General features: G+C 37.5%; 1 protein-coding gene across 1 annotated transcript in view; it reads right to left on the bottom strand.

The window, feature by feature from the left end:
- LOC100512003 (bifunctional heparan sulfate N-deacetylase/N-sulfotransferase 4) overlaps positions 1–25,834 on the bottom strand; it is a 247,698-nt gene that overhangs the window by 10,567 nt on the left and 211,297 nt on the right. The window contains 6 exon segments of the mRNA XM_021101659.1: positions 1,888–1,990; positions 5,778–5,887; positions 6,791–6,961; positions 13,095–13,269; positions 15,192–15,315; positions 19,372–19,468. Coding sequence (XP_020957318.1) covers positions 1,888–1,990; positions 5,778–5,887; positions 6,791–6,961; positions 13,095–13,269; positions 15,192–15,315; positions 19,372–19,468 — 780 coding nt within the window.

Genomic DNA, 25,834 nt, shown 5'->3' with positions numbered 1-25,834 from the left:
CTAGATGTCACTTACCTCATATCATAACCCAATGAACATAGTTCTGTGTCTCTTTGATAAAATAGTAGAGATGAATATTTTTCCTGTGAAAATATACACAGTAATGGCCCACGTATTGGTGTATCAGTGTACCGGTTTCCATCTGGTCAAAGTTACACTATCTCTCTTAAGCCCTTCTCAGTATTTGAGCACAAATTAGTCTCTTTCTTCATACAACTCCCTTAGCAACTTTTGTGTATACTGTGGAAATGGACTTAAGACAACTACATTTTGTCTTGTACCATGCACCAGGTATTTCATTACATTTCTTCCCTTAAACCAGATTGTAAACACTTCAAATTCTGGATAAGATGCTTATGGAAGTAGTGGGAACATTGCATTGATTTCTTGGCAGATTAAAGTGATTTTGAAGCCGTTTTGAAATTATTGAGTTCAAAGGTAAAGTTTGAGCACCTTCTGGTTCTTCTATTTCCATAGCAACACCTAATCACTTCTATCCTCCTTTTGCCCATCTTGCCATAGGAGAGATACTCATTATATCTGCTCAGCTGATTGCTAACTGGTTTTCCAATCTTGGTTTAGCTCCTCATACCGTAACTTTTACTGAGAGATTTTTTCCCCCTGCCTTTTTGTAGTCTGACATTGTTTTATAAACCTTATTATAAATCAGTGGTCACATTTAATTTACCCTCTTATAATAAATCTGGGCTCATAACTGTTTTATTCTGTATCCTATTTGTGATATTGTGATTTATAAAAAAGAAATGCATATTTGGTCACTGACCCTGTTTCTGGCTCAAAAGCTCCAAAAACTCTTAGAATTTCCTAAGTGAGAGACTGATAAAGGTATCTTTTATTATGTTAATGAGGTGATTTTGGATCTCAAATAAGGATGGGGGATGGCTGCCTAGAAAACCAATCTTGTGATTAGGAGGTTGGAACTTTAAATCCTACCCCCTTGACTTTGGGGAAAGGGAAGGAGCTGGAGGTTGAATCAATTGCCATTAGTCAATGATTTGAGCAATCACGTCTATGTAATGAAACTTCCATAAAAACCCCAAAAGATGAGGTTTGGAGAGTTTCTGGGTTGGTGAACATGTAGAGACTTGGGGAGAGTAGGGCATACAGAGAGGGCCTGGAATGCCCTTACCTCCTACCTTGCCCTATGCCTCTCTTACATCTGGCTGTTTCTGAGTTATATCCCTTTGCAGTGAAAGGATCTAATAAGAAAACTATTTCTCTGAGTTCTGGGCGCTGCTCTAGCAAATTAATCAAAACCAAAAAGGGGGTGGAAGTCTCCAATTTATAACCAGTTGGTCAAGGGTGCAGGTGATAACATGGACTTGCAACTGGTGTCTGCATAGGGAGGGACCGTCTTGTAGGACTGGGCCCTTAACCTGTGGGATCTGATACTATCTCTGGTCAGAACTGTGTTAAATTGCGAGACACACAGCTGGTGTCTGAGCATGGCTTGGTGGTGTGGAAAAACCTCCTCATTATATGTCATAATTGGTGATCAGAACAGTTTACTCTCCTTTGCTTAGCTCAGTACCATGCATAGTAAGGCACTGGATATATCTTTCATATATGATAATAATACTTATATATTTTATTCAAAATCACTTGTTTAGCAAATAGTTTATTTAAGTACTTTACACAATTGGAAAGGAGTTGTTCAGTAAGTATTTATGTTTGAATTGCATCCCACAGCACAAGATTTCTACAGATATCAGTCACTTGTGTTGATCTATCTATCTTCTAAATATACCAAACTATTGATAGCAAAGACAGAGCAGAAAAAGGAATCAAATTCATTGCCTACTAGTTTTGAAATAGTTGTATGCACAGGGTTCTACCAGAGCATTTCGAAGATTAGGAAACTATTACCTCTGGATCCATGGGTGGATATTTTCGACCTTTACTTTTCCCAAGGCATTTGGTCTTTCCTCCTTCCAGCAGTTGACACCAGAAGCCCTTTTGGGGATCAAAACTACAAAAGACCAAATATACAAATGATAATAAAAATATGATGATTATAAATTGAATACAGAATTCTGAGTGAGAGAGCCTCACCAACTGTATAAAGGAAATTCACTTTTGTATTCCTGTTGCTTTGATTTGATTTAATTCGATTCTACAAATATTCATTGAATTGATTTAAGAGAATGTGGGATTAAATAAACTCTGTGTTATTATATATTTTTGAATATTTCCACTCCAGTGCAAAAGGACATATAGATCTTTTGCTTTTTCTTATGATAAAATTATTGTTTTATATTTTACCTATTCATCCATAGTAGATCAAGGATGAATCAACAAAACTACAACCCATATATAAAGGATCTTTAGAATATTCATTTACTTCTTAACATGATTTCCCTGCCAAAATATATTAACAAATTTCTTTGAAATCATTCAACGGTATATATTAAGGTGACTGAATATAATGTAAATATACTTCTGTGAATATCGACATGAATTAAAGCTTCTAAGAAAAATACCTTATTTAATATTTTTTAAAAATTTAACATATTTTTTAACATCTGAAAATGTTTCTACTTTTCAAGGAGGAAATGCAAAGGGTAGAGATATAATTCATTATATTTTTCCAGACAACATGGATTATAGGTTATATAACTGGTGAGTGGAAGATTAGACAACTTTTCATTTCTTTGGTTGAAGCCAGATAATCCTATTGGATAATTCATATCCCTATACTCTTAAAAGACGATTCTAATGTTGTTTTGCTCCCATGGCTGTACAAAGTTACAAAAGTAAGAATGTGTGGCCTATTGTTTCATTTAAACTCAGATATACAAGAATTTTTGTTTAGGAATAACAAGATAGGAAAAATGAAAGAATGAACCAAATAAGAAGGGAAATTTTAAATTTATTGCTATGGGACTTGCTGCATGCATAAAACATCAAAAAGGTTTGCATTTTTGTTGCTCAGCAGATGTTTTAGAAGGATGAAGCATAATTGACTAGGATGTAAAGTTAATTAGTTGCAGAATATTTTGTTGCCCTGGGCCCATTCCTATAATACCAGTGCACCTGCAATTTGCTTCTGCACATATGTGAGCTCATTTTGGGGGAGAGGGAAATTTTCTCCACAGTTCCCTGCCTGATCTATTATTAGAGACCTGATCCTTGCAGTCCAGGTTGTCCTAGTACATGTTATCAATTAAAATTAAATACATCACTGGTTAAATGGATAAAAGGAAGACAAAGTCATTTTCAACCTGGACGTTTCAATCTGCTCCTTGCATAGCACAGTCCTTTCTGTAGTTTTCATTAATTTCCCAAGAGGAAAAACAATTCAGCATGCTGTGCAAAATGAGATGGGGAAGTCGGCATAACGGTGCCCCTAAACAGCATTTTCTGCCTCAGGATGAGAATATTTAACCGTATTAAGTTAAAATACACTCTGGCAACCAAGCCAAGCTATTTATACACACAGAGAGCATCTCCTTTGCTATCCAGTGTGCAGAGGTTTCAGGATGGGCTGCCACCTTTCCTTGCTCTCCGCAGCAGCTGTTGGGAGGCAGAGCTTAAGACATCCTGAGGAAGGAAAGCCATCCAGACAATTAAGAGCCATTCTTTTAAATAGGGTTGCCATAACCTTGAATTCGCATGATTTTGCTGTCCTGGTTTCATTTTTGTATTGACAATATGATATACCCTAAGTCTAACAAAGGGCGCTTATTCTTACTAAATTATATCATTGCTTTATGGTTTGGTTTTAGTAGGGATGAAATTGCGAAATTAAGATGCAAAGGTTTTCTCAAATAACTGTTAGACAACTTGGAGGACAGGGATTGGTTGCCCTATGAGTTCTTTTATTACCCTGAACATCACTACAGCTATTAATTTTTGTGATGTGTGAGACATTAAAAACCATATATTCTGTACTTATTTAAAAATCTCTTTTTTAAACAAGTATTATTTTATAGGTTTATTGAACCATAGGCAAATATCTGTAGTAAACAGAAGAGAACCATTCCCTAAACTACAGCAGGGAGGCAGGGAGACATGCCAACATCAATAACTATTACTGTAAATGTATTATGAGAAGCTTTGTCTACTTAATCAGCAGGGGCCATGCCTTGTGTTGTTATTACCATGTGTAGGTAAAAACTTCATTAGACTTGTTTTAGTGGATAAGGAACAACTCAATCTTGTTACTGCTTTTCCTGTCCCTCCGTTACCCTCTCTAATTGTCTAATTGCTGATTCTAATCTGCTGTGAACTGGGAAATTATATCATCAAGCTTGTTAGAACTTTATCTAAAATTTAATGTGCTTTAAGATCAGGCCTTGTGAGGGAGTCAAGAACATGCCTTTTTAAATATATATTTGGCTGCTTGGAGCTTTGGTTTTTGTTTGTTATTTTGCTTTTTTATACCTTTTCCCTTCCATTCTCACTCAAGCACATGCTTTTATTTTCCCAAGATGTCTGCAGCTATGTCCCCCCCACCCCCTCGTTGACAGAATGCCTTTGCTCCTCCCCACCAAGAATGGAGGCTCCCTTCCCTCCCCTTGCAATTGGACGGCTTTATTAATCTGGTTCCAATTAATAGAATATGGCATCAGTGATGCTGTGTGACTTGCCAGGCTAGGTCAGGGAAGGCCTTGAACCACGTTCCCTTGACATATAATTCCCTCTCAGAACACACAGCCATGACACTGCCAGAAACCCACACAAAGAGATCTTGTCCTGCTGAGCTCGGCTTTGAGCCATCCCAGTCCAAGAGCCAAAGACATGAGTGGACAAGTGAAGATGTCTCCAGAAGATTCTAGCCATTCAAGCTATGCCCAGATATTCATATCTTCTCAGATACAGCCCCAAGTGTTCTGAGCAGAGACAACTTGTCCTGGCTGTGTCCTGTCTAAATTCCCAGTCCCCAGGATCTGCGAGTATGATAAAATGGCTATGGTTGCATGCCAGTAGGTTTGGGAAGGTCTATTGTGTAGTAACAGACAACTACAATGTTATATGAGATTATATTTGGTTATACACAATTTAATATATACAGAGAAAAACATGAATGTGTCCTCTTCCCAGTTCTGCCCCAATACCACTCCTTTCACAGGGCTAACAGTGGCCATCAACGTTTTCTTTCTTTTTTTTTTCTTTTTTTTTTTTTTTTTTTTTTTTTTTTGTCTTTTTGCCATTTCTTGGGCTGCTCCCACGGCATATGGAGGTTCCCAGGCTCGGGGTCCAATCGGAGCTGTAGCTGCCGGCCTATGCTAGAGCCACAGCAATGTGCTATCCAGCTGCCTCTGCAACCTACACCACAGCTGATGGCAATGCCAGATCCTTAACCCATTGAGCAAGGCCAGGGATCGAACTTGCGACCTCATGGTTCCTAGTCGGATTCGTTAACCACTGAGCTATGATGGGAACTCTGATCAGCATTTTATTTCTAACCAGTAAATTCCTTGGCAAAAAGATTATATATTTTCACCTTTGTAATCTCAATTCCCAGAACCCTTTCTGCACAGAGTAGGAATGTTAAAAAGTCTACCGAAATTTATATTGGAAAAAAGCTCACAAAGGGGAATTTGTGACATATAAAGTGCCTTTAAGGTAAAGTGTTCCTGGTATTCAAAGGGGAGATACTACATGAGTAATGAAGATATTCCTTTGACTGCTTTTGAGTAGCATAATGATGTATAAATTCATAGCTAGTATTAATGATGCTATCTACACACCTACCAGTGATAATTTATGATGGCAAATAATGGAAATGAAATCAAGCATGAAAATAGACTCACGTTAGTGCTTCAGAGTAATTATAATGAGGTGTAACTCCCAGAAACTTCTGGACTTCATCCATCACAGTAGCTGGGTCAGATCTCAGCTGCTGTCCATCAATAATTAGCAACTGTAGAGTCAAAAATAATCACTTTATGAAGAACAAAACTAAATTAAGTAGACTGAGCTGCCTCCCTTGACCCGATGTGATGTTAATCAATTATATCAGTATGAATAGGAAGAAAATGTACACTACTTAGCATATATTTTAATGTTTACTATTCCTGTGTCCTTCCAAACAACCAAGTTTGCCAAAGGCCTTAATTATAGTAAATAAACATTGACACTCTCTTGATTTAGTGTTCAAGAGAAACATCGTTTTCTGTCTGTTCTGTAATCAGATCATTATCTCACCTATGAAATCCAGTGAGTTAACCTTGGAGCCCAGGGCTTAGAAACAGCAGGCATGAGGATGAAAATTGCCCATAGATTCTCCTTACAAACCAGGACAGAGAATTCAGGTTTTAGTTGTGACCTGATCTAGGATGAAGAAGGTAAAGGATTTGGACGCTGTCTTCAAATCCGTATTTCCTGTTCTACCCCAAGTGCCTGGAGTTGTTATATCATTTCCCACTTTGACCATCTAATCCATGACCTCCTTCTTTCCCTAGAAGAGTCCCAAAGGACAGGTGACATGGGTACCTGCACAAGGTGTTCCATAAAAGTTTTGTCTAACTGGCTGATCTGCTATTATTTGCGAGTTATTGCCTACAAATCAATGCCTCCTGTGTGAGAACTTCCCACTTTGAGACCAGCTACCATCCAAAAAAAGATCCCAAGAATGTGTTTCACAGACACTTGACATTGTAATACTGTTACTGACAGGAAATATGTACAAATACACATTTATTCCTTAGGTAGAATCATCTCTGATAATAAACTGCTGTCTGTGGCAATGTTAATTTATATTTTCTGTTTGTCAGTGCAACACAATCATGATATAATAAACAGGAAATTCATTTCAGGACATTACCTGAGAAGTAGCAAAGTAAGTTAGCCATCTTTCTATGTGGACTGCATACCATCCAGGCACTAGGCATCTCCTCTGTAAAGTTTTGAGGTCAGATGGGGCCCAATGTCCTGTTGTGATAACTTCATAGAAATTAAACCTCAGGGCAGCTGGATCTTCATGTGATCGTTGGTGCTTCAATAAGAAAGTCAATTGTAAAATTAATTTTCTTTATGTCTGCATAGGTATATGCGCATGTGTGTGTCTGATGTGTGTGTATACGTGTGCGTGTGTCTTTCATTCCAAATTCCAAATCAATGAAAAATGACTAATTGATTTTAGAATGAAAAATAAGGTGAAAAGTGCATACTATATTGAAACCTAGGCATTAGCATATTGCTTATTTAAAGTACAAGCCTTCCATATATATCAAGTAGCATTCAGATAAGCCTGTAGTTGTCTTCATGTCTAAAACATTTAGGTGCAAGGCAAGAGACAGAATACAAGGATTTTCTCCATGGGTCTGATCAGAAGTGAAAAGATGTCAGGGATCAGACAAATCAAGCCTAATGTAAAGAGATTTCTATTGGCAAGAATAGGCTTACATATTACTGGGCTCATTGTTTCATTACGGCCACTTCTGCACGTTCTGACAATTCTCCAATATCCCTATGTGGCAGATGCTATGGATATGGAGAAGGCAGATATCTATTCATAATGCTTGTTTAGGTGTCATATTTATGTTGATATTGCCCAAGGCATTTTGCTTTTGCCCTCCCAAGGGTTTTAACCTAACTGTGCTAATTCCTAAATACCAATTCACACTACGTTTCAGTACCAAATCCTCTTAGTCCTTCACATCAAACCATTGTTGGTCAAGCTCAAGAGCCCAACACAAGTCACTGCAGTTTCATAAGCATTTATGAAGATCCTTGCCAGAACAAAGGACTGCAAAAGATTCTAGAGATAAAAAGACATAGGCAAAACGACACTGAGATCTTTAAAGAAATCAAAATCTTGTATGGAAGACAATAGATGAACAGATTGTAATAAAGTCATATATTTGACTAGAAGTATAAGTTACTTGCCAAGATAGCCAATAAGCGATTAGTTCTGGATGAAAGATGAAGGTACCTTTTTGAATGGTTGAAGATTTTGAGCTAAATATAGTGACAAAGATTTTGATAAGCAGAAAAAAATAAACATGGCAACTCAGAGAACTTTAAAGTAAATTTGAATGAAGGTGAATGAGGTATGTGGGAATGGATACATTGATTTTGCAAGATATCTAAAAGTGAACTTAAAGAAAATATACTACAGGATAAGGATGGAAGTATATTAGGGCCCGATAGAATTATGTAAGAACAGGCCTTATATATAAGTTAGAAATAAAACTTACTAAGAAAGTAAGGATGACTAAGTGGTGAAGCATTAAAGAGTAACTACTGAGCGGTAGATTGCTAGAAATAAAACTTTTGAAGCCCTGTCATAATTATGTAACTATTAACCTTCTTATTTGTACAGGCATTATGCTACATGTATAGAGACTATATATAATTAATATAAGGTGTAGAAATGACATAAGTTGAATAAAGATATTTAAGCATACCATGGGCATATTAGTAAAGTAATGCTAACATTTCTACTTTGCACAGTGATAATATGGAATTGTACTTTTCTGCTCTATATTGACTTATACCAGTTAAGCACCTACTTTTTTATATTTATGCAACTAAAAAGATTAATATAAAATGTGACCAGAAGTCACAAAGGAACTGGAAAAAAAATAGAACTACAGCTCCTCTGTGAGGCCCATTATAAAAAATGTGGGGTAGAAATTACAGTGGCAGGTGACATTTGTAGGAGTATCTGAAGTACACCTGCTGAGCTTCAGATTTATGGTACTTACTGAATAGACAGGACTGGCTAAGTAATAGGTTGCATTATTTTGAAATGTGGAACAGGCTGGGACCCTACTCTGAGCAATATAGCAATAAAATGTACTATCAGAAAAAATTATTCCTTTCAAATGTGTATGTTCAAAGAATTTTCTTGAAGAAGCAGGCATAAATTCTCTCTTATTTAAATGGTTTACTCCATGTGGAAAAAGGAAGATTTCATATAAATTTACCCTAAATAGTGACCATGCTTTCTGCTGGGAAAATATGCAACATTTTGCCCCAAGTATTCACATTCAAAATATTTCATTAAGATGTAACATCTCAATATTTTGGGTACAATTTTAAAAAAATGTTTATCTTGCTTTGGTGATATAAATCTTGATAAAGTAAGAAAGACACATTTTTGTATCTCGAGGGAGTCAGTGAGTCATGGATTCTAACAATAATTTCTGGATTTTGCTTCCAAAACAAGTGTTCCACTTGGATCCCCAACCACTTCTCTTGCAACCCAATTTGCAGCATTCTATTTCTCTGTACATCTTCATTTGTTCTCAGCAATATGTTTATTGAAGAAATTTTGAAAAGTCAAGAAAAAAGAAAAAAATTACTAGTTATCTTACTATGTTATTAAAACTTTTAGTCTTCTTTATTTTGGAATCAATTTCTGTATGCTCTCATAATACTGGGATTTTAGTATGTATAGTTTGTTACCACCATAAATTAAAGATTATCAGCTTTAATTAGATCTTCATTGCTGTAGGCAATTTTACATTTCTCTGGTCAACTTGATCTCACCCCTGTATCAAGATTTCATACCACCTTTTTTTCTCTCCTCAAACCACTGCCTTCCAAATTACCCCCCTCTTGTTCATTAGATTAACTCCTCAACTTTTTAAAGGAAAAAGAGTCCACCACAATCACTTTAATTTCTCTATCCTAGACCTTCAGATTTATCAGTGTGTACATGTATATCCTTCTCTGTCCCTTAAATTTCAATGCAGGTTTTCTTAACCACACATCCATTGATAGAATTCAGAGATCTATAAACTTTTATCTGCAAAAAAAAGCCTCTTTATTTTTAGTAACTTCTAAATTAAAATTTAGTATTATTGTAGCTGTGATTTTACCACCAATAAAGATCAGTTCTTTTTTTTTTTTTGTATTTTTAGGGATGCATTTGCAGCATGTGGAGCTTCCCAGGCTAGGGGTCTAATAGGAGCTGTTGCTGCCAGCCTACGCCAGAGCCACAGCAATAGCAGATCTGAGATGCATCTGCAACCTACACCACAGCTCATGGCAACACCAGATCCTTAACCCACTGAGTGAGGCCTGGGATCGAACCCGCAACCTCATGGTTCCTAGTCGGATTTGTTTCCACTATGCCACGATGGGAACTCCAAGATCAGTTCTTTTATATCACATTACAGGTCTTCCAGATATATCAAACTCTTATGCTCATCACTACTTCACCGTTACAGTAGTATTAGCCTCATCACTAGATCTTGACTTTTACTGAATCAATAAATATCTGTTACTGACTTTTAAAGTATTTTGATATTTCTATATAGTTGTTTCTTGTGCAATACTATGTAATATAATGCTTTTTTATAGATCTTTTTAAGGCTATACTTGTGGCATAAGGAAGTTCCTGGGCTAGGGGTAGGGATTGATTGGGAGCCACAGCCACAGCAACGCGGGATTCTACGCCACAGCTTGCAGCAACCCCAGATCCTTAACCCACTGAGTGAGGCCACACCTGCATCCTCACAGACACGATGTCAGGTTCTTAACCTGTGGCGTCACAGTGGCAACTCCAGTATAATATATTTCTGAAATTAAGCCCATAGGCTCCACCAGACCGCCAGAAGGTTCCCAGCACAAGAAAGAACTCTGGAAGTGGAGTGCTTCCCTCCCATGTAAGCTATTTCCTGTAGCTGTCCTTTCTGGCATTTACAATCCTCACAGGATTGATTCCCCTTTTTCCCTTGGGGGTGGGGGTGGGGGTAGGGGTGGGGGTGGGGAGGGGCTTTAACATCCCTCTTCCTTTGAAAACTTCTCATTATAATTCCAATCACCATTAAGCACCATTACTATAGAACACATCTTCTCTGACCCTCTTGTGTCCGGTTTGCTAAAGTTTCCACTTCCCTCCCTCCCGGACTTTCAACTCTGTAAAGATAATTCTGGCCTTATTTTGCCTAATTGTCTAATTTCTTAGCCGCTGTTTGACACTGTCGTCACCTCGTCTATTTGGCAGTACTCCTTTACTGTATTTGGTGTCAGTACACTGCTGGATTTTTTTCTTCTACTCCTCTGGCGATTTTCTCTTGTCCCTCTGGCAGCCTTATTCTGTTCTATTTTCTTCTTCTCTGAACCTTCTTCTTGGGCAATTTCACCATTTTTATGGCTTTCTGCCTCTGATTCACATATTTCTGTCTCCCGCTCAGACCTGTCCCCAGAGGGCCAGCCATCTCTACTGTTGCTTTCAGTACAACAGACAGTGATTCCAGAACCTCAGAATCTCCATCTATGTCACACCTTTAGCTTCCTTCATTGCCCCCACACTTGTATTCTTCTTCAGGGCTTCTTTTTCATGGGAATAAATGGACATCATCCAGTTGCCCAGATTGGAAATCTGGTTTATCCTTGACATGGTGTTCTTACCAGGTTCAGTTGATTTTAATCCCTATGCATCTCTTGATACTTTACACTTCATCTAGTTTCTACTTCCTATCTTCGTCCATGCTACCTCCATTTCTCAGGAAGACTCTTGCAAAAGCATCTATTTGATTTCTCCTTTCTTCCCCTCCAATCCATTCTTCAAATAGCAGATAGTGTCATGTTCTCTAAAGGAATTCTGGTAGTTACACACCGGCTTAACATTTTCCAAAGGCTTTCAATTGCTCAAGGAATGGCACCATAAGATTCTCCCACTTGGCTGCCAGCCCCTGTGTGTCCTCAGGCTCATCTCCCACAGGATTTCACCTCAAGTTTTGCTCTCTAACCGCATGGACGTGTCTTTAGTTCTTTAACTGTGCTGTGTTTTTTGCACCCAGTGGACCACACATACTTTCTCCTCACCGACTCTTTTTTTTTTTTTTTTTTTTTTTTTTTTTTTTTTTTTTTTTTTTTTTTTTTTTGCTTTTTAGAGCCGTGCTGGCAGCATATAGAAGTTCCCAGTTAGAGATTGAATTGGAGCTACAGCCACAGTCACAGCCACAGCAACATCAGATCTGATCTGCGTCTGCATCCTACACCACAGCTCACAGCAATGCCAGATCCTTAACCCACAGAGCAGCGAGGCGAGGGATCAAACCTGCAACCTCATGGTTCCTAGTCGGATTCGTTTCTACTGTGCCACGACGGGAACTCCTAGAGTTATTTCTTTAGAAAATGCTCTCATAGCATCTTCCGCACGTCTTCACGGAACATTCAAAATTTCTAATTTGATATTTTATGATATGATAGATATTACTGATTAATATCCATCCACACATGAGAATGAGCACAATGTTTTAATGGTCATTCTATGGAGTAAAACTGTAGTTAAATGATGAAGAATACTCCATTTCAGTGTGACACACTTCTTATTGCTGGCTGTTAACTTTTCCTTTTGTTTGTTATTATTATGATGATTAGTACTGCGATGAATAAAAAAAGGGATACAAAATTTTATCCCTTTGCAGTTTTCTTAATGGATTACAAAAGAGGATTCATAGCACAAAACTACCGTTACAAATCTTTTGATAACTGTTGTCAAATTAGTTTTCAGAAACTGTCTCCGTATATATCTGTCTATGGGAATGTTGAGCATTGTTATCATCATGCCCTTGTCAGCAGAGAGAATAAACATGACAAGTTTTGCCAAGATGATTTTTTTTTCAAAGTATCATTTAATTTATCATTTGATTTAAAGTATCATTTGTTGATCTCTAATTGGGTTGATCATTTTTTCACGTAAATTGCTGTGCAGTTGCATTTTTGTGCATGTGTGCAAATTGTTTAGCTATGCTTTTGCTTATTTGCTCATTTTTCTGTTAAAATATTATATTTATTTATTTATTGTCATCAATTTGCAGAAACTTTTTTTTTCAAATTAAGGGAACTTAGCCATTTACCATGTATTGTTAAAGATGCTCTATTTAGATATTTACTTTTAATTTTGAAAATTGTGACAGACCAACATTTTGCATGTTTATATGGTTCAATCTATTAATTATTTGACTGGGAGTTTTTTTACGGCATTATGCTTGAAATTCCTTGACTAACTTAACATGAATTAGGTTATCAGCTCTTATTTCTCATCATCATTAGCTCTTTTATTATTTGACTGTTCAGTGCATCTAGACTTTAGTTTGTTAATTCACCATTGCTTACATTCAAACTATGACCAAATGCTCTTATCAGTATTTTTTACTGCTTCATACCTGGTACCAAGAGTATGCCCTGTCTGAGGGGTCAATGAGGATGGTGATGATCTTGGCTTTGGGAACCAGAGATGCAGCTCGTTTGGGTGCTTCTTCTGAATGGAAGTAATTAGCACTCTTTTCAAATAGGAAGTCACTTGTAATGTTGGATGGAGTAGGGAAAAAGTCCATATACCTGAAGGCAGAGATAGATAATTAGTTAATTTGAGGTCTAATTTTTTCCCTTCTGTACTATGCATATGAAATAATTTAAATATTTTTAGATTCATTTATATCAATTTCTAATTATTGGTATTACAATAGTCAAAATAGACACTATTCTATGCAATCTGAATGTGAACACAACCACAGGTATTATTGTTCTAATGGACTATTTAGGGCATGGGAAAGAGTGAATTGAAACAGGTCAGTTATTAAGGAGCAGAGAAAAAATCCTTTTGATTTGAGTAAATGTTCTATACTGTTGGCAGCCAAATTCAGAAAATTTAAGTTTACCCTTGGCAAAAAGCAAATTACACCATATTGCCTAGTAAATATTTTAAAATAGTAAATTTATGTTTGCAAACTTGAATGCAGAATTCTTAAATTGAGATTAAAGTGTACAAAAGAGGAATATGTGTAAGTCAGAATAGCTATAAAATACTAAACAGATTAGGGCATAGTTGCTTTCCTCCTTTTTAACTTCTGCATAATTTGTAGTATGTGTAGCAATGTGAACACATTATAGTCTATCTAGAGTAATTAAGGGGATATTTCCTGCCAGTTGATCCTGTGGTGCCTCGGTAGGTTCACTCCTCCATATGCTGTTGGAACATTCCTCTGTGTGTAGATTATGGAATCAATATGTTCAGAGGTTAATTCAGTGCGAGGCGTTAATTATGTGTGTAACCCTCCTTACAGCTCATCACTTCTCTAACCCTCAAATGTTCTAGAAATAAATAATGAGAGCAATTAAGAATTCATATAAGACACTTATTTTCCTCTTTGACATTTGTTATTATGTTTCCCAAATGTGAAGTGGTGAAAAGTCTCATCCATATTCCTGCTTAACAATTGCCATTTGAGCTTACAGATAAGAGCAAATTACTACTCTGCTTTGAGTAACTTGCATGCAATTTCAAAATCCACTTAGTCTTTTTAAAGTAAGGTAGGATAGTGATAGCCTGGGTGCAGAGTGGATATGTCTCTACTCATGAAGAGAAGTCAGATCTTCTCAGTGGCATTGCCCCCTGCCCCACTCCAATCCTAGCTGCATCTTAAAAGAATGATGTTTTCATTGAGGACAGATTCATGGGTGATGTTGACGTAACAGTGTGTGCTACAGAGTTATGCACTGAGGGGAATTTGCCTTGGGGGAAATTTACCTTAAATACTTGGGATTTGGAAATCAGGTGATATTTTCCTTAGAAAATTGGGATAGAGCTAGAAAAAAGCCCCAGAGTGAAGATCAGTTCCAGTATCAGGTTTATTCGATTTCAGTTTAGGGAAAATATTGTGATTTTTAAATTTTCATAACTTATGAAATACAAAGCAATTTTCCTCTTAAGCACATGTGTGACTAGCATTAATATGATTTTGGAAACACGCTGCTATTTGCATAACAAATATCAGCTTATGTTATAATACAACATTATTATAATGCATTATAACATAATAGTCTATGTGGTTAATGAAGATACATGTCACAGAGTATAAAATAAAACAACTACTGGGTTATTTGTTTCCTCAAACATCATTGTCAAGACAAATTATGTATTTAGTTAAAAAATTCTAAGCACAGTAAAATAATAATATGTTTAAGGAGAATTTTAAATATCCTTATGAATAATTCTGATGAAAAATATTCCATAATCCTCTTTATTCAATCATATTAATTTACCAGAAAAATATTATCATTATTGCACTGTCCAAATCAAATTATAGGCAACACTGATTAAACATAGCATCATTATAAATTAATTTCTAATTCACTATAGTAGAATTGAACATAACAAATTTATTCTGTCATTATGTAGATGCCATGCATACATCTATAATTGCTTAGCTGTGAGTGAGCATGTATTAATAATGGGCCTTATTTGTTGTTATTTTTCTTACCAGTCAATTCCCTTGTGGTAGTTGTTGCCATTGAAGAACTGAACTTCTTCAAATGTTTTGGGGCTGGGGAGATTGCTGATGATGGAAGGGTGCATAAGAAGAAATAAATAAAGTGCTGTTGTTCCTATGATGAAAATGGAGGCAAAAAGTTACATGGCAGTTAAAGACAAGGCAAATATTATTTTAACAAAATTTTTGCTCAAAAGGTAATATTCAAAAAACCAGTTCATTCCGGTGTCAAAGTGATTTCCTAAAAATCAATTAAGTGCATTTCATGTGGCAATGATTTATGTTCTTCTATTACTCTTCATGATTCTATTGACCTCAAGACCCTATTTAATATGAGTACAGGGAGGGATAAATTAGGAGGTTGGGATTAACATATACACACTATTATATATAAAATAGATAACCAACGAGGACCTACTGATAGCACAGAGAACTATATGCAATATTTTGTAATAACCTAGAAGGGAAAGGAATGTGAAAAAGTACACACTCGCCCATCTGAATCACTGTGTTGTATACCTGAAATAACATGATATTGTAAATCAACCATACTTCAATAAAAAAAAGAAAGAAAAATATATGAGTACATAGCCAAAGTAAAGCAAATTGACAGTATGCTAGGAGAGAAGTTCAGATACTGGATGGTTCAATTTCCCCTCCCGGAGTCAGACGAGTGACTACAGTATCAAGACTTGCAGCACAATACTTGAACCTCAATATTATATTCAGATCAATTGTAATAAATCAAATAGTGTGCTGGCTGAACAACAGTGACTGTAGCTGGGGATCTGGAAGCAGAGATCACCAGCGTACTGCGTCATTAATGGAAAGTAACAACGGGTCTGAGGGGACCAAAGAGATCCAGACTGGGAGGCTCCTAGTGAAATGGGAGGGCAAAAAGAAATAAATTCCATTAAAGAGATTTCACTACTAATTGAAAAAGATGTTTAAAAATTAACAAATACAGAATCAAACTATATAAATGTAATGATGTAATAAATAATTAAAGGAATCAGACCTGGTTACAAACTGAATTAGAGGCCCAAAGGACAGAATCTCAAACACATTGAAAAATGTAGACATGAAAGTTAGGGGGCAATAGCTGTCTTAAAGAACTGACTTGATTTTCTCCTGAAAATAACAGGAGTTCAAAAAGGAGAAAATGTGAGAGGAGGAAAAAATCTTGCAGGGAGAAGAAATAAATTAGAGATGAAGTGGTATAGAATTGCAGCTGAAAGGGAACAGGAATCCAGAACTTTTCTATTTTTAAATATTTTTTTTAGGATGGGATCTATATAAAAGCATTTACTTAATGATGAGAAGGATGCTTGTGTGTGTGAGAGACAGAGATAGAGAAAGGACGAGAGACAGAGAGAGAGAGAGAGAGATTTTTGAGACACAAAAGAGCTGAAAATATTGATCATTTAATATCCCTGAGATGTTGAGAGGGGATGGGTCCAGGGCACACATAAAGGAATATTTTTGAATTATTGCTGGATATTTTAAAATAAATACCCGATAACCTCATTCAGTATCATGTGCACGTGTTTAGTCACTCTGATGGTCACAGAATTGCACTCAGAGCTCCCCTGGGCTACAGAAAGTCAAAGCCTTTATCTTCTGAGCCACACACCTTCCTGCTGCCATGAGCAGGGGTGATGTCAGGAGGCATCTGAGAGGAAGAAAGGAGAAAGCACTTTCAAGAAAGGACAGGAGACACAGGACTCAACAGTCTTATAATCAGCCATAAAATCTGGGTCCAAGGCCTCACAAAGTGTATGTTTTCAATTAATTATCACCTGTGTTTTCATCTATCCTTGACATTCATTTTTATCCATTACCTTTGATATGAATATTTTGTAGAGGAAGTTTCTTACTGCTGTAATGCTTGAAGAGAAACGTTATTCTGTTTTTTGTTTTTTCTCTTTTTTAGGGCTGTACCTGTGACATACAGAGGTTCCCAAGCTAGGGGTTGAATTGCAGCTGTAGCCGCAGGCCTACATCACAGACAGCAATGCCAGATCCTAGCCATGTCTGCGACATACACCACAGGTCATGGCAACACTGGATCCTTAACCCACTAAGCAAGGCCAGGGATCGAACCTGTGTCCTCATGGATGCTAGTCAGATACTCTGTTTCATATACAATAGACTTTTTAGTTTTACCAGAGTAAGTTTATTAGGGTGAAGCAGAGAGATTGTGAGAAATCAGTGCTAACAATGGAAACTCTGATCTTCTAGAAGATTAAATTGAAGGCCAATGAATTATGCTTTTAGAATTATTGTGCTAAATTTAACCCTCTGGAAATCCTCTCCTAACCTGGTAATATCAAAATCTGACCCAGAATCATGAGGAATGCCTATGTGTACAGAAGATTCTATCAGGACTACAACTTAAACTTTTCCTTAAGCCCAGGCCTAGCCAGCTCTCTGTCTATCCACATTTACTCCCCAACTTTCAGCAGATGGAAATTTTTTTCCGGATTCAACAATGGAGAAGTGGGTATTTCATCCTTCCATTCTCACCTCACATCATCTGAGAGGATAGGGGTTTGAGGACCACTTTTGTGTCTCATGTTTATTGCCAAATACGCATAGGCCATCTTGAAGTTGTTTAAAGATAACTCTGCATTAAAGGCCAGATTCTTAGCATTTATCTTCCCATCCCCCAGGAAACTTACAGCCTTTAACAGCAGTGGGAGTTTTGCCAATTGGAGCAATAAGGAGAACAAACGAAGACTTCAGACTTCCATGATTAAAGCGATTTTACAAATTATCACAATCATTTTCACATTAAAATAGTATTTGAAAAGCACATAAAATATTACCATTCAATTTCTTTACTTTAACTTGTTTGTCTTGGGAAAATCAAAACCACTAAATCATTTCCATATTGATAGGTCAAGTACTAAAATCTAAAGGTATAAGTTATTGTCTCTATAGATACAAACTGTAAGGGAGATAATTATTTACATTTACCTGTAGGTTTCTAGCAGAACTAAGAACTAATATTCAATAACAACTTATAGAATGTATGTCTTAAATTAAATTTTTAACATAATTAATAACACAGGAATGTTCTGTTTCGTTAGTAGTCATTGCAGTGTTAGAACTGCTGTGAGGGAGTTGGTAGAAAATTAATGCACAGTTTAAACAATGACGACCACAAAAGTGATATATCTGAAAATATATGTTGCTTTTTTTCGCCCTCCCTTCGCATGTGTAACTTACTGTTGTAATACAATTTACATTCTCTGAGGAAGAAAAGATTTCAACGACCAATATCTAATAGTCCAGAAATTTTGCCCACAACCTTTAAAATGATCTACTTGCTTGTATTACAACTATCTTCATCTAAGCCAAGCTTATTTACTCTGACTGTTTGTTTTGTGTTATGGTTTGTGCACTCACTGATGAAAATGCTTCTAGTCAAAGTAGTGAATTCAAAATGCAACAACTCAATAAAAACTTTAATTAATCAGGACATGAGCAAAGTATATAAAACTGTCACATACTGAGAAAAGTATAAAATATTCTAATTGAAAGTGTCATCTCATTGGTGAAATACTTTCATTCTCTTTTACTACATTCTTATACACTTGTTCTTTAGCACATGAGAAATATCAAGGGAGTGCCTGATAAACCTTAGGTGTATCAGAAAATTAAGTCCAAAACATATTTATACATAATAATCATTAAAAAAAGACACATGTAGAATATTTGAAGGTAAAAATGGCAGTGGTTTTGAACCAAAAGATTAATTCAAGGCTGCTTTGCAGTGTAAAATGGTTTCAGTCAAGCCAAAGCACTTCCCCTCCTTTTTTATAACTTAGTTCAGCAGTTAATTAGGCAAAGCCACAAAAAGTAGAAATTAAAAATCAGATAATACAACTGTGACACATAAGCTCAAAGTTGTCAAAAATTTGGTCTCCTGAAGTTTTAAAATTGATACTTAAAAATTTAGTCCCCATAAGTCTAAACGAGATACTTTTGGGTACTTTAGGATCATGGCATAAAGATGGTCCATAGGGATGAAGAGTAATTCATATAATGAACTTGTATGGGTGTCTAAATATTTCACAAAGCAAAACTTGATCAAACAAAGCCATATGATGATCTATTTCCAAAAAAAGAAAGAAAGAATGTAAGCAGCACAGTTAGTTGTTCTTACCTGTCTTTTGTGGCCCGATTACAAGGAATTTTGGTAAGTGGTCACAAGTTTTCTCTCTGGACCAGATGTCTTTGTGTCTTTTATCATCACATGGATTCTGTAAGAAGGAAGAAGAATGAATCTTACTGTGTAATGAATGCCTAGCTCTGTTTCATAAAAACTGTTCAAAGGACAGGTCCAAATTCTTGCCTTGTACCTTAGAACTAGGAGTTAGAGATTCTGTTCTGGTTCTGGTTCTCTGCCTTCCAACTTGTTTCCTCATAAAGTGGCCCCTTCCTTTCTTTCAAGGCTAGAACTTGGCATCAAGCTGCTCCTGCGCTGTCTTGCCATATTTATCTGAGACTTGGCTGGATTCTAATTGCTGAAACTCTACCTTCTGAATTGATGTTTTAATTCTATATACCTGAGATGTGTTTCTACCTAACTTGAACATAGTTTCTCAGGTATCTGTGCTCTGCCCTAATCGTTCCTAGGAGTTCTGGTTCCCAGAGAGGGATGCTTCCACCAGGAGGCACAGGAAGAAGATCACCACATGAAAAGTTGTAGCTGTTGCCCATTCACTTTGGACTCCTTGTGCCAGTAAACCAGGAGGTGTGGAAATGAGTTACCATCCTGATAGGTGTAATCGACCCTGATCCAAAGGTGGAACAGCCACTATTCAGTGAGAAATATCTTTGGCACTTAAATAATCCATTAGGTTACCTATTGATACTTCTGTGCCTGATTTTAACTGTAATTGAGGAAGCAGAGCTTCCACAGACGAAGGCTGGGCTGGGCACCAGAACAGAGTTTACCACAGTGTATTCCTTGCTTCACAAATTAAGTTATCTTATCCAGGCACAGCCTTCCTCTGTCATCATTCCTAGGGAAATTTATAAGAAGAGCTAGTGAGACAACCTACAGCTGCTGCTACTGCAGTTGGTCCTGAGACTGTACCTGACTCACCAGGCCAGCCATCTAGACCAGCAGAAGTGCTAACCATAGGTGGGGGAAATCCAGAAAATCCAGAATTGAGGATAGAGGTGCAGCAACGCAATTGCAGCAATACAGCAGCTGCTTTGGCACCACCTGCAGCAACGTGATGGGTTTCCAGTGTCTTCTAAGGATCCTCTCCTATAGGTTTCCCCAGGAATTATGTCCACAATCCTGGGAAAATTTTGCCTGGATGAACAAGTGTGATATGGGAACCGAGTATAGTGAGAGGTGGGGGAGTGCTGAGTGCTCTTTCCTCCACTGAAGGAAATACCCTCTTTCTGGCCAGGGCAGCACCCTATCCTCATTCCTACCCCACTTCCGCCCCCAGCTGGGGAGACCGAGTATTGCCCTTGGCCAACAGGAGCCCCCTGACAGAAAGTCATGGCTCCCCTCCCCACTCTCTGGAGGTGGGTTATGTCCAAGGACTGACCTATACAGGATGTAAAAGATTGGCCTGCTTGCCTCTTTATAGTAGCCTTTATTTTAATTTATTTTTTTCTTTTTATGGCCACATCTGTGGCTTATGGAAATTCCTGGGCTAGGGGTCAAATCTGAGCTGTTGTTGCTGGCCTACACCACAGCCACAGCAATGCCACATCAGAGTCCTGTCTGAGACCTACACCACAGCTCACAGCAACACTGGATCCCTGACCCACTGAGAAAAGCCAGTGCAGAGCCCACATCCTCACAGAGACAATGTCAAGTCCTTAGCCTCCTGAGCCACAACAGGAACTTCAAGATGAGATAACTCTCTCCCTGCAGACCTGGTCAAGGCCAGACTTTCCTAAGACCACATCAACGCTCTGCTCTTTCCTCTTCTCTTTCTTGTCCCACTCTTGCTCTTATAAGCTTCTTCTGAAAGCATTTTCTCAATAAGCCATTAAACCAGATCCCTATATCAGACTTGATCCCACTGCATTTTCCATCTCCAGCTTCCTCAGGAACAAGAGTATAGTGCAATATAAAAAGACCAGTTATGTATAAAGACAACTGCACTATGAGAGAATTTGCCTTGGAATAGGTTCTGCTATACTCTTAGATTTCTTGATGAATTCATTGATAGAAATTGTGATAAAAGGAGTTAATTTCAAGTAATAAACTTAATAGTCCTTATCTATTTTATATAACTGAAGTTTTGTTTTATTTTTACTGGTCTCTCTATTTTCCGGAATCTTTTTATTCAGTATTTAATCTCGAATCCTCCATAGCCTAGCTTCAGTTTAATCCTAAACATAAATTGCACCATAGAAGAGAAGGCTAAACTATCCAGTCTCCCTTTCTTCCTTCGGTACCAGAATATCCCCTCTGTTTGGTCTCTGGGTTGCCAGCTAGATACTATATTTCACGATCTCTCTTGAATTGAGCTTTCTTCGTGAATCATTTTAGTTTACATGAGCCAATATGATTAAAGTATCTTCTTTTGGGCTAAAGTCACTCTCCCTAGATTTCCCCTTTCTGGTATACCCATTGTCAGCTATAAAATGGCTCCAAAGGCAGCATGAGCCATGGACTCAGAGCTGGAAACCATATATGCATATGTTGAACACCTGCCAATCTGGGAACCTGGAAAGCCATGTGGACCAGAGCTATCTAACTCTCCTAGACCGTCTGCCCATTTTTAGACAGTTGTATGAGTGGGAAGTACATTTCTACTTTACTTAGCCACTATATTTTTGGAATGTCATCATTCTAGCAACATTGCCTCTACCCTAACTTAATGTGTTTCAAAGCACTTGTCTGTGAGAAGGTAAAACACTTGTGTCAGAATGTGAATTACTGCACTGCATGCTTCAACAAGAACATCCTGCTACCAGAAAAAACAAAATTCTGGATGAAGCAGCCAGCTGCTTAGGGATATAGTTTGTTTATATGCTGGCACAAACTTCTTGTCTCCTGGCAAATCAGCAACAATAATTCAAGCCTGTTCGTGGGTCACACTTTGAGTAGCACTGTTCTGAACTAATAATTGCCAACATCAACCCAAAGCTTCAGTTAGACTGTTTTCACTGCTATAGACATGCTCATACCTGCACCTGAATCTTTAAATAATTTATCTTTCTGTGCAATGCTCTTATTCTTTTCCACAACTCAGAGTCAAAATCTTGCCACTTCTTCTTGCTGAAATTAATCTCTACTATAAATCTTTCCTGTCTATTGAAGAGGGGCAGCATAGCCCAGTTATTAAGAGGGTGAGCTCAGGAGGGAGATTGCCTACGTCTTAAGCAATTTTCCGAAATTCTCTGGACTTCAGATTCTTTATTCAGAAAATAATGATTGACAATACCTACCTCACGTGGTTATTGAGAGCATTAAATGAATTAATATATTTAAAACGATTAAATTGTGCTCTATAAAAGGGCTTATTCTGTAATCCCACCATAACCTTTATTTATTTATTTTTCTCCTGTGTCCAGGTTAGTTAAGCAATTGGAGCAACAGAAAGGGGTTATTCTTTTCTTTTTTAGGGCCAAACCTGCCACATATGGAAGTTGCCAGGCTAAGGGTCGAATCAGAGTTGCAGCTGCTGGCTGACACCACAGCCACAGCAATGCGGTATCCAAGCCAAGTCTACGACCTACACCACAGCTCACGGCAACGCCAGACCCTCAACCTGCTGAGCGAGGCCAGGGAATTAAACCAGCATCCTCATGGATACTAGTCAGGTTCATTACTGCTGAGCCACAATGGGAACCACCCCCCACATTTTTTTTAGGGCCGCACTGGTGGCATATGGGAGAAAGAGGTCATGCTTGCTGATGGACTGGTTTATTGCAGATATCTATCATGAGAACTGCTTTCCTCGTCCATGGTTAGAAGCACCAGCACCTAAAGAGGTTTTCCCTCCTCACAGCCAAGTGGTTAGACTTCTGGGATGAATGAGTTACCTGGTAGGGAAATAGCCTGGAGTTGTTTCAGGCAAACTTGAGGCTATAGGCTACCTTACTAGATGACCCAAAGACCCCCATATAATCCTAATTCAAGTTATTTCTGGATATTCTTGCTGTTTTGATACTAGACTCATTTGTTTAATTCTTTTAGCACATGGCATCACTTAGGGCTGAACTCAGAGATGACCCCATGCAGGAGGCCTTCCCTGATGACTGGAGCCAGGGCACTTCCTCCCATCTCCCTTTCTGTCTCTCTTTAACCACTTCCTGTCACATTTTTTTTCACTTCAATGCAGTACCTGAAATTATTTTATTCAAGTATGTGTTTCTAGCAGTATTATATAATGTGTATATTAATAGTATATATTTGTGATAATTCTATTCAACTAGAATCTAAGTTCTCTGAAGCGAAGACCTCTGCCTGTCTTCTTGATTGCTACAATCAAACACAGAAGAGGTGGGTTACAATTACTGACTGAATGACAGATTAACTGCCTTAGGATAGGCACCGTAAACAGTTAGTAACAGGCATAGGAAGAATTTGATATACGTTCGAAAACTAACATATTGTGAACTGTGTAGACATTTTGCTTCTCAAACGCCCTCAAAAAACCCATTCACAGTCTCCAATGATGTCTTTCATGGTGGCCCCAGAATCTAGTTCTTGCCGTTTACTCACACCATTACTTTAGAACTTAAATTCGGTTTTCCTATTATCATTTAACAGATTCATTTGTAAAGAAATTTCTTTTTCAATTGTATTTTAGATTAAGCAATAGGAAGGCAGCTTCCATTACCTATTCTTACTGTTTCCCCATATGTGATTCAACAGAGAACAAACCTCAGAGTACGTGTTCAGTTCATTTGCTCAAATGGTTTCTTTATGTGGTTTGGATGAGCAAACTGAGGGCTTATTCAGAGCCACTACTGAAAGTCAAAGGCTTTTGTGAGAACTCTCTTGGTTCTGTATGTCCAAATAGACCACTTTTTTTTTTTTTTTCGTTATTGCAGTGCACATGTCTTTGCCATTCAAATTTCTGCAGGCAAATCTGGTGAAATAAAACTTTCACCGAAATAGGCAGATTCAATGTAAGACTTGGAGTTTCCTTTGACTCTAGCACATAGAACATGGATAAACACTTGTTTTGAGAGACAGAAACACTAGTTATTTCTAGTTGTACTTTCCAAAGAAGTTATATTGATAGGAGTAAACTATCAAATAAAATTACCTGCATGCTAAGATGTTACAATACTAACTGTTTCAAACGTTTTTATTCTACATATTACTTCTGTTTTTCCTGTAGGTATCTTTATGGTTGGGGGCATTTTATACCTCAATCTAGGCAGATTGTCTTTGTAACTGCATTCCTTCTACGTTATGCTATTTTAGCGCTATCCGGATGCCCATATTTCTTGTTTCATCTCTTTTCCTGGCATGTTTCCCCTTGTTTCTGTTAATCACAACTTTAATAACAGGATGTTTGCATTTCCTATTTATATTCTGAAAATGTTTGTTTAGACTTTTCCTACTCTGTCTGAATAACAGCTAACACAGTATCTAACTTTTATTGATCACTTCTTATATTCCAGGCACTTGCTTGACATAGATTATTTCTAATCCTCAAAGCAACCTGGCAAGACAGATATTATTATCCCTTTTTTATAGCTAAGGAACTAGATGCAAGGTGTTTTATTTCGGTCTTGCTGAAGGTGACACAGCACATCAGTTTCAGAGTTGAAATCCAAAGCTGGGGTTGTCTCTGCAGTTAAAGTGTGTGTGTGTGTGTGTGTGTGTGTGTGTGTGTGTGTGTGTGTGTTTGCGGATGTGCGCATGTGTGCACATGAGAAAACACTGCCATAGTTATGAAGAAAAAGGAAGCATTTCTGTGCACTTCATATTTTGTTCCATTGCTCTTGTTTTAATTTTAAGAGTCAGAAATTATAATTATATCCCTATCTGACTGTTATCTGAAAATGTTACACATAGTAATTTCCGTTTTCAGTATCTAGCACTGTACATATATATATGAAACTTTGAAAAATATTCAGTTAAAATTGCTTTAGGCAGTTCATGCTTATAGTGCCAGTATAGTAAAAATGCATGTAACTAGCTTTCATACAGGTGAGGGGGATGCAGGTGGCTTTTGCACATGGGATATATGATGATGTGAGGCAGATTTACTTTTAAGGAGCAAAGTGGACAGAAGATTCCCTGAGGTTAGAGGAACCAGACTTAGAAAAGGCAGTAGATGCTGATGAAATCCTGTTACTTAGAACGGCCTGAGCACCCAGCTTTTCTCTAAGTAAAAACTTCAAATTCACAATCAAGCTAAAAAACACCTACATTAAAAAATCACACTATTAACCTTATCCTGAAGTTCACTTGTTATAGAATACATGAAAATAACTCGTGTTCTCATTAGATCTGGTTATTCCAACCTACACTGCCTTTCCTCCACCACAATCTGCTCTGCTCACTGCCTCTCCACATCCTTCCCTGACAAGGACACCACGGAATTATCAATTCGATTTATTATCCCCTCTCAAGTCAGGTGCCTTTTCCAGATAACTAGGAGATCTCTAGACCCTCATAGCCAAAA

Source organism: Sus scrofa, chromosome 8 (genome assembly GCF_000003025.6).
Source record: "Sus scrofa isolate TJ Tabasco breed Duroc chromosome 8, Sscrofa11.1, whole genome shotgun sequence".
Lineage (NCBI taxonomy): Eukaryota > Metazoa > Chordata > Mammalia > Artiodactyla > Suidae > Sus > Sus scrofa.
Note: the sequence above shows the minus strand (reverse complement) of the source record. Positions and strands in the feature narration are given on the sequence as shown.